The 14,718-nt window shown below is 36.6% G+C and overlaps 1 protein-coding gene across 1 annotated transcript in view; it reads left to right on the forward strand.

The window, feature by feature from the left end:
- The first annotated feature begins 1,550 nt into the window (after positions 1 to 1,550).
- Positions 1,551 to 14,718, forward strand: part of LOC136028237 (ileal sodium/bile acid cotransporter-like) — a 33,636-nt gene continuing 20,468 nt past the window's right edge. Inside the window, exons 1-2 of the mRNA XM_065705964.1 lie at positions 1,551 to 2,199; positions 12,215 to 12,386. Coding sequence (XP_065562036.1) covers positions 1,606 to 2,199; positions 12,215 to 12,386 — 766 coding nt within the window. The 5' untranslated portion in view covers positions 1,551 to 1,605. The remainder of the gene's footprint in view (positions 2,200 to 12,214; positions 12,387 to 14,718) is intronic.

Raw genomic sequence — 14,718 nt, forward strand, 5'->3', positions numbered from 1 at the left:
AAAAGAAGGATCACACGGATAAGTGTTTATTTGTGTGTTCGTGTGTGTGTTTTGTTTCTCCCAGGGGTGAACGCATGAAATCAATGGTCCTATAAGGTCGAGAGAGGGTCTGTTTGAACAGAAATCAAAAGTACTAGTGCCTTTTTAAAGCTACCAAAAAGATTGGAGGGCGGCTAGCCACCCTTTCATGGTCTTTTTTCTGCCAAAGTCGTTTGATCAAAACTTTGGGGTAAATATTGTCCAGCATGGTTGGAAAGTCCAATATCAAAGCCTTTGGAGACAACATGAGCCCCCAAACACCCTGGGGAAAGGTTTTTGGGTTATTAATTTTTCCCATCGTTTACGTATAATATTTGATATTGGGAAGTATGCATTCGTTTTTCAGGAGGAGGTGGTTGGATTTTTTTCTGGGGTAATTTCTAAGCAAGGATTTCCCGAGGGAGAGTTTCAAGGAGGTAAAATTTTCAAGGGAACATTTGCACATGGGGGTTTTGCCAGAATTCCTACACGAAATTATTTTTCTTTATCTTACTTTCTCTGTGCCGGCTCAATTTTACACGTGGAGATGTTAACGGTAATTGTCCAGGGTAAACTTTCACTGAGACTGAATCGTCTAGAGGATCTTACCGTGGAGCGGGATGCGGATTTCCAGGCATTATTTAAAAAACGATCGTAAATGAAATGAAAAGCAATTTTTTTTAACTGAAAGTAAAGAGCAACATTAAAGCCTAAAACGAATAGAAATAATTACGTATATGAAAAGGGTTTCCCCTCCTCAGTACCTCGCTCTTTACACTAAAGTTTAACTTATAGTCCCAATTCTTCAAGAATGACTCCCGAAACACAAGGGTCAGTTAATTAGAACGACAAGAAGCTTTTTCAAAAATATTAAAAACCTTTGCCTTCAAGAGTGAGGTATTGACTAGGGTACCCCCCCCCCTTATATACGTAATAATTTCTGCTCGTTTAAGGTTTAATTTTGCTCCTAAATTTCAGTTGAAACAACTTGTTTTTTTATTATTTAATTTTAGAAGAAATGAGGGTGAGTCAACAACAATATTTGGGAAATGACATCCTTCATGACATCCTTTGGAATTCTGCAGCCTTCAGGACAGTAAATTTTGAACAAATGCATCTTATTGACCTTTCAAGTGGTGTAAAAACACGGTATTACTGCGACCTTCTCCAACCCCTTCCGAAAAATTACCAACCCGTGTCCTCTCCTACAAAAAAAAAAGCTGAGATGGCATATCGTCAATGGTATAAGGCCTGACATACTTCAGCCTCCAATTTTAGTTGCTATAAGGGTTGTATGTTTTCTGAAGCCAAAAATGACTTTTGACTCACCGACAAAAAAATAAATAAATAAAAATTAAAGCAAATAGTATACATTTCAAAAAATATTTATGTGATATATTTTTCATTTTTATCTATTTACTTTTTTTTATCCTTATTAAAGTGTCAATCAAAACTATTTGTTTACGAGAATCTAACATAGATAATAAATCAGAATAGATAAATTGATATCTATCAATTTGCTCATCTTCATAAACTTAGAGGAAACACAGCTAGTCTTCACCAGGGTTTTCAAAGTGCAAAAAAAAAATGAAGACCACACCTTTTTGGCTCTTAGGACTGTGTCTGATTTTAGTGACAGGAATTACTGCCCAAAAACAAAAGAAAAGGATTAGTTTAATAGTTCATCCAAGCTCTTTGTCACAGGTGCCACAAGGTCAAACATATGACATATGGTTTGATTTCCAATTATTAAACGGCATTTCCATTGACAAAGAAATATCCTATGTCTTAAATAGTAGCTTTTCCGATGTCAGGATGGCCAATTTTGAAGGAAATGGAATAACAGTTTCAGAAAAAGATATTCTAGCAGGGAAAGGCAATATTTCGATGCCTTTAAATATACATGTCCTAGGGGAACTATTCGTAAACTTTACTGTTTATCAAAAACAGAAAGGATTAGTTAAGCCCGATCCATATTTACAAGTAAATAATTACAATGTTACAGCAGTGTCACAAAGTCAGGCAACGGACAAGATTTTTACCATTGTTTTAACTGTTTGTATTATGGTCAACACTGTCAATATGGGATGTGGCCTGGATTTGAACATTATCAAAGAAGTTCTCAAAAAGCCTGTTGGACCAACTGTTGGATTTTTAAGCCAATTTTGTTTTATGCCAATGGTAAGGAAAAATTGCTCTTGTACCCATTTTGCATTTTTTAACTTGAGGAATCAAAGTGCTTCACAGTGCTTTAAAACGCAAAATTTATAGACATAAATAAGGTTATTTCATCATGAATCCTTAAAAAAACAAGAGCAAAGAGCTCATATGGCACTTGTGACGAGGCGAGAAGAGCTAAGAGCCAAGAGATCATATGGTATGAGCTCTAACAAAATTCTATGAATCAATAGATTGATTTAAAAAGGAAAATTAAAGGCTTAATGCCGGACAGGATTTAAAATAAGAGCTCTGAGTCACGATGTCCTTCTAAATATCAAAATTCATTAAGATCCGATAACCCACTCGTAAATTATAAATGCCTCATTTTTTCTAATTTTTCCTCTCCCTTTAGCTCCCCAGATGGTCGAATCTGGGAAAACGACTTTATCAAGTCAAATTGTGCACCTCCCTGACACGCCTACCAATTTTCATCGTCCTAGCACGTCCAGAAGCACCAAACTCGCCAAATCACTGAACCCCTCCCCCCAACTCCTCCAAAGAGAGCGAATCCACTACGATTCTGTCAATCACGTATCAAGGACATTTGTTTATTCTATCCACCAAGCTTCATTCCGATTCCTCCACTCCAAGTGTTTTTCCAAGATTTCCCCCTCCAACTCCTCCCAATGTCAAAAGATCTGGTCGGGATTTGAAATAAGAGCTCTGAGACATGAATTCCTTCTAAAATTCAAATTTCATTAAGATCCGATCATCTATTCGTAAGATAAAAATACCCCAATTCTGGGGTATTTATAAAAAATACCCCTCCAACTCCCCCCCCCCAATGTAACAGGATTTGGTCGGAATTTAAAATTAGAACTTTAAAACTAAAGATCCTTCTAAATATCAAATTTCATTAAGATCTGGTCACCCTCTCGTAAGTTACAAATACCTCAATTTTCAAAATTACCCCCCCCCCCCAATTCCACCAAAGAGAGCAGATCCGGTCAGGTTATGTCAGTCACGTATCTTAGACAGGTTTCTATTCTTCCCATCCAGTTTCATCCAGATCTCACCGCTTTAAGTATTTTCTAAGATTTCCGGTCCCCCAACTGCCCCCCCCCCAATTACGCTTGATCTGGTTGAAATTTAAAATAAGAGATCTGAGTTACAAGGTCCTTCTAAATATGAAGTTTCATAAAGATCCCATCAGTCGTTCGCAAGTTAAAAATACGTATTTTTTTCTTATTTTTCAGAATTACCCCCCCCCCCCAATAGAGCGGATCCGTTCCAATAATGTAAATCACGTATGTAAGACTTCTGCTTATTTTTCCCACCAAATTTCATCTCGATCCCTCCAATCTAAGCGTTTTCCATGATTTTAGGTTCCCCCACCCCAAACTTCCCCCAATGTCCCCAGATCCGGTCAGGATTTAAAATAAGAGTTTTGAGACACGATATTCTTCTAAATATCAAATTTCATTGAGATCCGATCACCCGTTCGTAAGTTAAAAATACCTCATTTTTTCTAATTTTTCAGAATTAACCCCCCCCCCCAACTAGCCCAAAGAGAGCAGATCCGTTCCGGTTATGTCAATCATGTATCTAGGACTTGTGCTTATTTTTCCCACCAAGTTTCATCCCGATCCCTCCACTCTATGAGTTTTCCAAGTTTTAGGTTTTCCCCTCCCAACTCCCCCACATGTCACCAGGTCCGTTCGGGATTTAAAATAAGAGCTCTGAGACACGATATCCTTCTAAATATCAAATTTCATTGAGATCCGATCCCCCGTTCGTAAGTTAAAAATACCTCATTTTTTTTATTTTTAAGAAATACCCCCCCCCCCAATTACCCCAAAGAGAGCGGATCCGTTCCGTATATGTCAATCATGTATCTAGGACTTGTGTTTATTTTTCCCACCAAGTTTCATCCCGATCCCTCCACTCTAAGTGTTTTCCAACTTTTAGGTTTCCCCCTCCCAAATCCCCCCAAATGTCACAATGTCGGGATTTAAAATAAGAGATCTAAGACACGATATCCTTCTAAACATCAAATTTCATTGAGATCCGATCACCTGTTCGTAAGTTAAAAATACCTCATTTTTTCTAATTTTTCAGAAGTACCCCCCCCCCTCCAACTACCCCAAAGAGAGCGGATCCGTTCCGATTGTGTCAATCATGTATCTGGGACTTGTGCTTATTTTTCCCCTCAAGTTTCATCCCGATCCCTCCACTCTAAGTGTTTTCCAAGATTTTAAGCTTCCCCCCTCCAGCTCCCCCAATGTCATCAGATCCAGTCGGGATTTAAAATAAGAGCTCGAGACACAATATCATTCCAAACATCAAATTTCATTAAGATCCCATCACTCGCTCATAATTTAAAAATACTTCATTTTTTCTATTTTTTCCGAATTAACCGGCCCCCCACTCCGCTCCCCCCCCCCCAAGACGGTTAAATCGGGAAAACGACTATCTCTAATTTAAGCTTGTCCGGTCCTTGATACGCTTGCCAAATTTCATCGTCCTAGCTTACCTGGAAGTGCCTAAAGTAGCAAAACCGGGACCGACAGACAGACCGACAGAATTTGCGATTGCTATATGTCACTTGGTTAATACCAAGTGCCATAAAAAATACCACCTATATACCAAGACTTGAGTCTAATCAGTACTTTCGATCCCAGGACTGTCCTTAATGCCAAAATTCTTCCGGATGTGTAAATCAAGAGGGGTTTCAGCATAATAGTCATCACAACTAATTAATTTCTAAGAAGACACTGCCCATGGGTACCCATAAGCTGAATTTTAGGGGGGGGCTTACTTGGTCTAATTGGTACTTCCAATAATGTATAATAGCAACCTCAAGGCAAAAATATAAAATATAAGGAAGCGTCATTCATCCAGGGGGGGGGGTGGGGCGGCTGGCACCTCTTGGCCCCTCCTCATGGGCATTCTTGACACTGCCTTTCCATTTAAAACTTAAACAAACGAAATATAGAAAAACAGATTTAATATCTTAAACAAAGGAATGGGAAAAAACTTTAAATAATAAAAAAAATGAATATTTTAGCTTTAAATGGAAAAAGAAATAACAATAAAAGAAATCAGCCTAAGAAAACATAAAAAAACAAAGACACCAGGACAAACACTATACAGAAGAAAAAAGACGAAAAGGAAACCCAAATTTAAAGTAAAAACCCATTGAGAAGATTAAATGAGACAATAGCAGAAATCTTGTCTTGTGCTTTCTGACTTGTTGAAATTTTATTTGAATGTGAGTTCCCTTTTAATTTTTTTCCCTTTATATAACGTTTGTGTTGTTACCTTTGTTTCTGTCATGTTTTGTTAGGCTAGTTTCTTTTTTTCCAGTTGATAAAGGCTTCCGAATATGGATCTGAACTATTCAAATTTTTCTTTATACAAAGTTTTTGTTTGTCCACTGTCTTGCTTAAAATACTGCTATCTTCATCCATCGTTTACTCTGCCGTATTACTGTCACAAAAGTCAAACCATCGAAACACTAACATCCAAAAAAGTGTCAACAACACTGCCATTATCATAGTCGTTATTGCCACCAATTTGACTGCCAACTGTAAAGCCACAACTGTATCAAACAGTTCGTGGTAACGAACTGTAGTAAGGAGCGACCCGGCTCAATAGTAACGAAAACTCTAAAAAATTGAATTTTGATATCAATAGCTACACCAAAAGAATTGCATTTTAATGCTGATTTTAAATATATAAGTTTCATCAAGTTTAGGCTTACCCATCAAAAGTTACGAGCCGGAGAAAATTTGCCTTATTTAAGAAAATAGGAGGAAACACCCCCTAAAAGTCATATAATCTTTACGAAAATTACACCATCAGATTCAGCGTATCAGAAAACCCTACTGTAGAAGTTTCAAGCTCATATCTACAAAAATGTGGAATTTTGTATTTTTTGCCAGAAGACAAATCACGGGTGCGTGTTTGTTTGTTTTTTTTTTTTTTTTGTTTTTTTTTTTTCCCAGGGGTCATCGTATCGACCAAGTGGTCCTAGAATGTCGCAAGAGGGCTCATTCTGACGGAAATGAAAAGTTCTAGTGCCCTTTTTAAGTGACCAAAAAAATTGGAGGGCATCTAGGCCCCCTCCCACGCTCATTTTTTTCCCAATGTCAACGGATCAAAATTTTGAGATAGCCATTGTCTTCAGCATAGTCGAAAACCATAATAACTATGTATTTGGGGATAATTTACTCCCCCACCATCCCTGGGGGAGGGGCTGCAAGTTACAAACTTTGACCAGTGTTTACATATAGTAATGGTTATTGGGAAGTGTACAGAAGTTTTCAGGGGAATTTTATTTTGTTTGGGGCGCGGGGCTGAGGGGAGCCGAAAACGTTTTTTCAAATGAAAGGAAGGAGTAGCATCGAAACTTAAAACGAAGAGAGATTATAACGCATATGAGGGGTTCTAAATATACTTTAGCATAAAGAGCGAGGTATTTAGGAGGAGATAAATACCTCGCTCTTTATGCTAAAGTATTTTTAGTAATTTCAACTATTTATTCTACGGCCTTTCTGATTCAGGGGTCATTCTGAAAGAATTGGACAAAACTTAAGATTTAGTGTAAAGAGCGAGGTATTAACGAGGATACAAACCCCCTTATATACATAATAAAAATATAAGATTATGAAAGTTTGTTACGTAAGTTGCTAATTTATAAGTTACGTATAATTTTTACTAATAAAAACGTTCGTTAAAAATTAAAAGTTCTAGTTGCCTTTTTAAGCAACCGAAAAATTGGAGGGCAACTAGGCCTCTTTCTCCACCCCTTATTTCTCAAAATCGTCTGATCAAAACTAAGAGAAAGCCATTTAGCCAAAAAAAGAATTAATATACAAATTTCATTTTATTAATTTATGTGCGGAGAGCCAAAACCAAACATGCATTAATTCAAAAACGTTCAGAAATTAAATAAAAAAAAACTAATTTTTTTAGCTGAAAGTAAGGAGCGACATTAAAACTTAAAACGAACAGAAATTACTCCGTATATAAAATGGTTTGTCCCCTCCGCAATCCCTCGCTCTTTACGCTAAAGTTTGATTCTTTGTCACAATTCTACTTTTTAAAACAATTAAAAACTTGACTCTTTGCCACAATTCTGCTTTTTAAAACAATTAAAAGCTTTAGCGTAAAGAGCGAGGCATTGCGGAGGGGACAAACCATTTTATATACGGAGTAATTTCTGTTAATCTTCTGAGTAATTAATGTCGCTCCTTACTTTCAGCTAAAAAAAATAGTTTTTTTCTATTTAATTATCATTAAGGGCGTGTCCGAAAGATACTGTGAGCAAAATTCCGACTCAAAATTCAAGGTTGTTGTCCGATAGATGATGTACTGCTTCTTCTGCAAACGTATCGATTTGCATATTTGGAATTAGTATAAAATCACATATTAGGCTAGGATGTGTATTCATGTTTGACCTAGCGAAGTGATAAATAAATTGTAAATTTACCCACTTGACTGTGTCCCATCTCTTCCTTAATGCTAATTTTGGTTATATTTGGCAGTATGTGCCAACTATTACTGAGAAATAATTGCAAAACACCCAAAACCAGCAAAATTAATGAACATTTATCTATATGCTAGGGCTATAACGATGTGATCAGGGGAGGATCTCCAGCATTTTTCTTGGGGTTGGGGGGCAAGAGGGTTACTTATCTGGATATTCAAGGAGCATGGGATACATAATGATTTTTTTTCCATATTATTGCTGGGCAACTGCCTCCTTTGCCCCCAAAACAACACCCAAGGAGGTGAATGAGGATTTATAAATACTTTCCTGCAGTATTTTACCAGAAAAATAAACTAAAAGTCATAAGTTTATCAAATAGCTTCTTTTCTTCTAAAAATCCATAAAGAATTCCCAAACTCGCTGATTTTTTGGTTACCTGAATTTGTCAGATTATCGGACCAATTATCATGGCGCCAAGTATAAGAGCACACTGCCAAAATAAGGCAAATTTTCTCAGGCTCATAACTTTTGATGACAAAGATTAAATTTGATGAAACTTATATATTTGGAATCAGCATGAAAATTCGATTCACTTAATGTATCTTTTAGCATCAAAATTCCGTTTTTTAGAGTTTCGTTTACTATTGAGCTGGGTCGCTCCTTACTACAGTTCGTTACCACGAACTGTTTGAAAAACAAACCAAAAGTAAAAAAATATAAGAATGAAAAAGGATTGTTTTTCCTAAAAATGGCATACATTGCTTTTCCTAGAATGGGTAAAATGTCGATATGAGTGCAAAACATGGGTACAATGAAAAATTTTATCCGCAACAGCCGCTCACTGAAAACTTGTGTTTTCAAATTTATTCCAGTGAAGATTATTACACAGATTTGACTTCCAAATTTATGGATTTGCATGTCTTTGTATAAAAATCTGACCATAAAAATTTCAAGTGGAGCCGAGGGTTTATCCTTTGAAATTATGTACTGCACAATTTGTTTAGACAAATCAGTGTCTACATAAATGGAACATAGGTGAGCACAAGCAATAATCTTTGAAGTTATGTTTGTTATATACAATTCTTGTTGATGACTACGATGTCCTATAAGAAATTGAGAGGTATGGCTATAAGATATGAATATAAAATGGACACTGAAACTACCAATATACTTTAGTGAAGCAAAAGTATGGATTTCCGCTTGGTTGGAAATATAATACAAATCATGAGATATTTAAAATACCTCAATGGTTGCCTCCCAATGTTAAGATTGATGTAAAGCTACAACTTGCTCCATTCAATTTTATTTTGCGGAAAATATGTGTCAATGCACCTAATGTAACAATCTTTCTCGCCTTGGCAATATTTCATATACGAAGACAACAGGTTCTGAGTTTTGCTGCTTTGGCGATCGAAAAATTTAAAGCTAGTGGAAATAATGGGATGCTATAATACAAAGCAATGACATACTGCTATGGACGGGTTCACATACCAACACTAATTCATCATTTATCAATGGAGAAATTCCATCAAAACTTGCTTTGGCTCTTGTAAAAAGTGCTCTTGCCGTTGAATCATGGATATTTTCTCAACATAAATTTGAACTGTTCGGACTTTCATCTCTTGTATATAAAGTAAATTGAATTCCACTCTCAGATCTATCCTTTGATAAATCCTATAGGAACCAATACGAACAATACAATCTCTAGATCAAGATTCAAAATTTTTTGAAAATGGTATAGCCGAAGAAATGTTTGCAAAAACTCATGGTATCCTTGCAATGAATTTGTCCGGTACTCAAGATATGACTATTGTCCGAACAGGCACAGTACGTCTAGAGTGTACCTTTGCCAAACTATTGGAGGAGAAAATTGCATTAATCTCGCTAAATTAATTTGAAACCTATTCAGAAATTACCCCTGATGGCAGTGTGCTGTTATACTTGGCGCCATGAGCACAAAGCAAATAATCAGTGTATTCAATCTGGATCCTTACATGACCAAATACAAATCCTATTGTATGCCCTCGGATTTGCTCGAGCATGTTCAAAGTCTTAACAATAATCGTTATCATTGTCAACAGTAGCCCATCAACTGTCGAGACAGGGCATTGGCTTTGCAACCTTCAAACAGCGAAAAATATTTAATTTCTTTATCCTCTTAGTCTACCATATACATTCTACACACCTCATATTAAAAACTTTTTAGAGGAAAGTGAAAAAAACATTTTATTCAAAATCGAAAATAAAGATTTATGAACCAAAAAACTGTGGTTTTCATATACTACAAAATTATATTTTTCAATATCGTGGATATACTTACAGTGAATTTCTTAGCATTTATGGTGGCAATCCTCAATTGAACGATTTTCTAGATGAAAATACTCTTTCCCTCCTGTATAATATAAATTTTAGTGCCCTAAAATTGATATGCTTTAGAAGTCTTGTGAATTTGTTTATTAATAGAGCTTGTATGCACAAAACTCTCTGTCCTTTAAATTTATTCCTCCACGTATAGGCAACCATCGTTAATGACCAGAGGCGGAAGGTAGTCAAGATTCAACATGTATTCATTTTGGATCACATTTTCTACATTATAATGTAACTTCATTCTTAGGGTATCTTTTAGTAAGGTCAATAGTACTCTTTTGATTGACATTATCAGATTAACGCGGTACAATTGGCTTATTTGAAGCAGTGTCACACACGAAATTCTAATATGAAGAACCACTTTCTGTAATATCCAAATAAAAATCGGTAGGTTTATAATCATAGTAGCCGGTATCTTCACAGCGATGTCGTAGAAACCAGACTCTCTTATTATTCCAGCAATTGAAGCGTAGGCCAGTATCTCCCTCTCAAAACAATTTAAAACGACGATCATACTAGTTTCTTAAATATAAACTGAAATCACGTATAGGGTTTTGAACAATCATACCAGGATAGGTTTTTACCTATTGATCACATTTATGACAGTAACAATTGGAGCATAGGAAACCTCTAGTGTGGGAATCACAAACTTCTTTAATACAGGAACTTTAATTTGCACTGCGTATCCTCTATGAAACTTCCATGGATTGTATAATCTACACTTTTTGTCATAGTCATCAATAATCGTACAATTCTCACAGGATGACCAGCTGCTCCATGTATACAAACATAATGAACACGTTTAAAACATCTTTCAGTTTTGACTGTCTCACTGCTAAGTACTCACGACGTAAAAGTTTTATGCAAAATTATGATCTAGAATCAAAAATGTTCCTAAGGTCGCTACATCCCGTATGAATTTTTGGTTCTCAAATCCACTCAAGTTTAATCCTGACACTCTTACTACCAATTATAGACTAACAAGAATTCTCTATCGCTAGTAACAAACCTACTCCATTATTATAGATTGATTCAGATCGTTGTCTTTAACATATTTCACTAAAGCATTTAATCCGTCTTGAAATATTTGTATATTCATTATATTCACTTTTTCTGCTAAGCATAACTCTCCTTCCGACTTGACTTTGCTTAATGGTATAAAATATCGCACAAACGACTCGTCCCATCCTAGAGTTAGCCGGGAACTCATTGTAATTTTTACTTCAGCACTAGGCACTCTTATGTTTCATTTTGCCATTGGCAGCCCCTTCAATATCCATTAGAGAAAAAGCATCTGTTACTAAAGAATAATATCATCGATGTTGACGCACTGAACTCTTTTTCAATACAGTAGTACATCTTGCAAGTCATACACAATTACATTACCCTCACCTGTAAATATTGGACCATAATCAGTTTTTTGCAACCAGGACTTTCCCGTTTGACAAACAAACTCTAACATTCCCTATTAAGTAACAAACAAAAAAATCCTGATTTTTTTTGGGGGGAGGGGGGGCTGAAGGTTCTTAAACAGAATATTCAAAGTAAACCATGATATGACAGGCCTTGAAGGTTTTTAAACTCTATTAGGTAACTGTTGTAGCACAGTGGATTGATGCTCTGCTTGGCAATACGGGGCCCAGGGTTCGATCCCTGCCAAAGCAAGGTTGAGCGACAAGCTTGCAACTTGTTCTTGTAAAAACACCCAGCAACTGAAGCGTTGATTCGACGCCCTATGCGCCAGCAATGGCTCTGGAGGATCTTTATCCTATTTTTTTATTAGGTAACACTAGGTAAAACGCAAACCCCATATTACAGAACAATCGCTGTAATCCTGGAGTAAACAAGTCCTAGCCCTCACATGTTCTTAAATAATTAACTCATGCATCGCTTAGAAAACATTCCCCATTACGTAACATACACCTGCGTCTTGGAGAATATTAATAGCACCTTTGTTTTGAAGAAGTTAAAAAAAAAATGTCCGGATCGGGATTCGAAGGGGGTAGCTCCCATGAAAACGGGAGTCCCCTCACTGCTCAGGTCCCAGCTGATCATTGATAAATCACAATTATTTTGATTTATATCTCACAAATCAATTATTTTGTTGAACTAGCTTGTTGATTTTGCTTGTTATGGCAACCTTAACCATTAATCATTACTTTTAATTATATGCAGTTTGGTTTTGCAATCTCCTGGGTGGTTTTTAACCAAAATCTACTGCGGCTTGGATTATTTGTTATTGGAGTCTGTCCAGGTGGTGTTGCCTCAAACTTTTGGACTCTTCTGTTTAACGGCGACGTCAATCTTAGCATTACTATGACTTTTGTTTCTACTATTGCTGCAATGGGTAAGAATTTTTTTTACTTCATTATTAGAAAACTAGCTGTTGGAGTGGCACTTCGCGCCACACCAACGCGCCAACCTTCGCACGCACCTAGTTGGTGGGGGTGCTTCGCGCCATATTAGTTACGCGCCATTGTAGTTGTGTCCCTGTGTCCCACCTGTGAATATATATAGATATATATATATATGTTTTTAACTACGTAAAACTTGCGAATATACAATATTCTTCGCTGTCCCATTGTCTGTGCATATAAATAGATTGTCAGGTTTACGGACTCTTGAACATGCAACATATAATTGTCCATGGGAAAACAATCCGTATTCAGATCTATGCCGCATTTTTCTAATGATTGCCCTTGGCCTTTGTTGATGGTAATTGCTAATCGAATATTCCCTGTGTCCCCGTCGTCATTTATATATCCCCAATGTGCCCTTCCGGCGTCCCCGTTGTAGTTGTGTCCCTGTGTCCCGGTCGTCATTTATATTCCCTGTGTCCCGGTCGTCATTTGTGTCCCGGTGTCTCGGTCTGTAATTTCTCTTTGAGTGCCCCGGTCGTAAGTTATATTCCCTGTGTCCCGCTTGTCATTTGTGTCCCGGTCTGTAATTTCTCTTTGAGTGTCCCGGTCGTCATTTATATTCCTTGTGTCCCGGTGTCCCGGTTTCTGGCCGTATTCGGTGAAGTATATTCTCGGCCATTTGCAATTTGTATTTCTCCCAGAACTCTGTAGGAGATGAAGGAGAGCAACTTTTGCCGGAAGACACGGGCCATAATGTCATGTCTATGCACCGGCGATTGTCCAGGATGTAAAAGCTGTTGTATCTAATTCCAAGGGGATTATATGTAAATGTAATAAATGACGAATCATTAATCTATAGGCATAATATTTCATTGCGCTGCATTTCTTATCCATTTCTTTGTTAGTGGCTGGATTTATCAATTTAATATTAAAGTGATAGCTGTCGGCTCCATCCCAAAAAATAATAAGATATTGTAGGGCATCGTAGCATCGATGAGTTTAAGCAATTCTTGTCGTAGTAAAATTTACGTAGAGTAAGATTTAATGTGCTCCTGGTAGCAATTTGACGGGACTTGGACATTCTACAGAATCGATTTTACTTAATCAGCGTTAAGAAAATAGGTAGAATGAAAAAGACAGGCATAAAGAATAAAATAGTACCTCTAGCTTAAAGACTATCTCATAACTTTATGTACAGTATACTACTACAAAGTTATATTATTCAGCTACATACTACTATATTTTTCCTATAGATTTTATTATTTACAGTTCTACTATTTTACTGATTTTATTATCAAATTCTAGAAAGATATCTATCGAAAATCTTCATAAATTGTTTTTTCACTCTCCTCAAAGAGAATAATATTAATGTACCGGATATTTTCTTCGATTTTGGGCAGAACAATTTATGACCAGAGGCAGCTTTAGGGAGGGGACAGAGGGGGCACTTGCCCCGAGTGCAAAAATTCTTAGGGACGCAAAATTTCAATTAAATGATCTAACGGTACTAATGATTTTGTAATTTTTGAAATTTTATTTTTATTAAAATAAAGCAGAGGGCACAGTTGGCAATAAGTATAACCAATTTAAATCCGAAATTATCATTTTCCTGTATCTCCATCACCATTCCTTGAAAATAAAAGTAATTAAACTGAATTTAATAACTTTTAGGCAAGTTTGAAGAAATAAAAAATTTTTGTTAATAACTCAAAATTTTGTTAAAGTTTGGCCTGGAAATTTTTGGCACACAGGAGGAGGAGGGTAATCAAGATTTTGTCTCGGGCACATGAGAGGCCAGAACCACCACTGCGCATGGGACAAAAGATATTCTGAAACTCAACATAAGGAATAAATTATACATGCGGTATCTAGGTGTTAATGCTCTTTTATGTAGTAAAAGAGATTTGTCATCGGCAATTCACCTAGAAAAGTTGGGTTAATTTAGGTTAATCTAAGCTATCTCTCGTCTTATAAATATACTCTTCTTTGTCACAAGAAATGAGTTGAACCTGGCAAAAAATATACTTAATGGAAGATTCAGTTGGTTCTTTCCAATTTTTTTCGCAGAGTTCTTGACTAAGGGACAGGTAAAATTAGTTCCATCGACTATCGTAATTTTATGGCACTTGGTATTTACCAAGTGACATATTGCGATCGCAATTTCTGTTGGTCTGTTTTTCTTTCGGTCCTGGTTTTGCTAGTCTGCGCACTTCCAGATAAGCTAGAACGATGAAGTCTGGCAGGTGTATCAGGAACCAGACAAGATTATATTAGAAATAGTTGTTTCCCCGATTTGACCGTCTTGGGAGGAGGGGGGCG

The sequence above is a fragment of the Artemia franciscana genome, chromosome 6, assembly GCF_032884065.1.
Source record: "Artemia franciscana chromosome 6, ASM3288406v1, whole genome shotgun sequence".
In the NCBI taxonomy this organism is placed as follows: Eukaryota; Metazoa; Arthropoda; class Branchiopoda; order Anostraca; family Artemiidae; genus Artemia; species Artemia franciscana.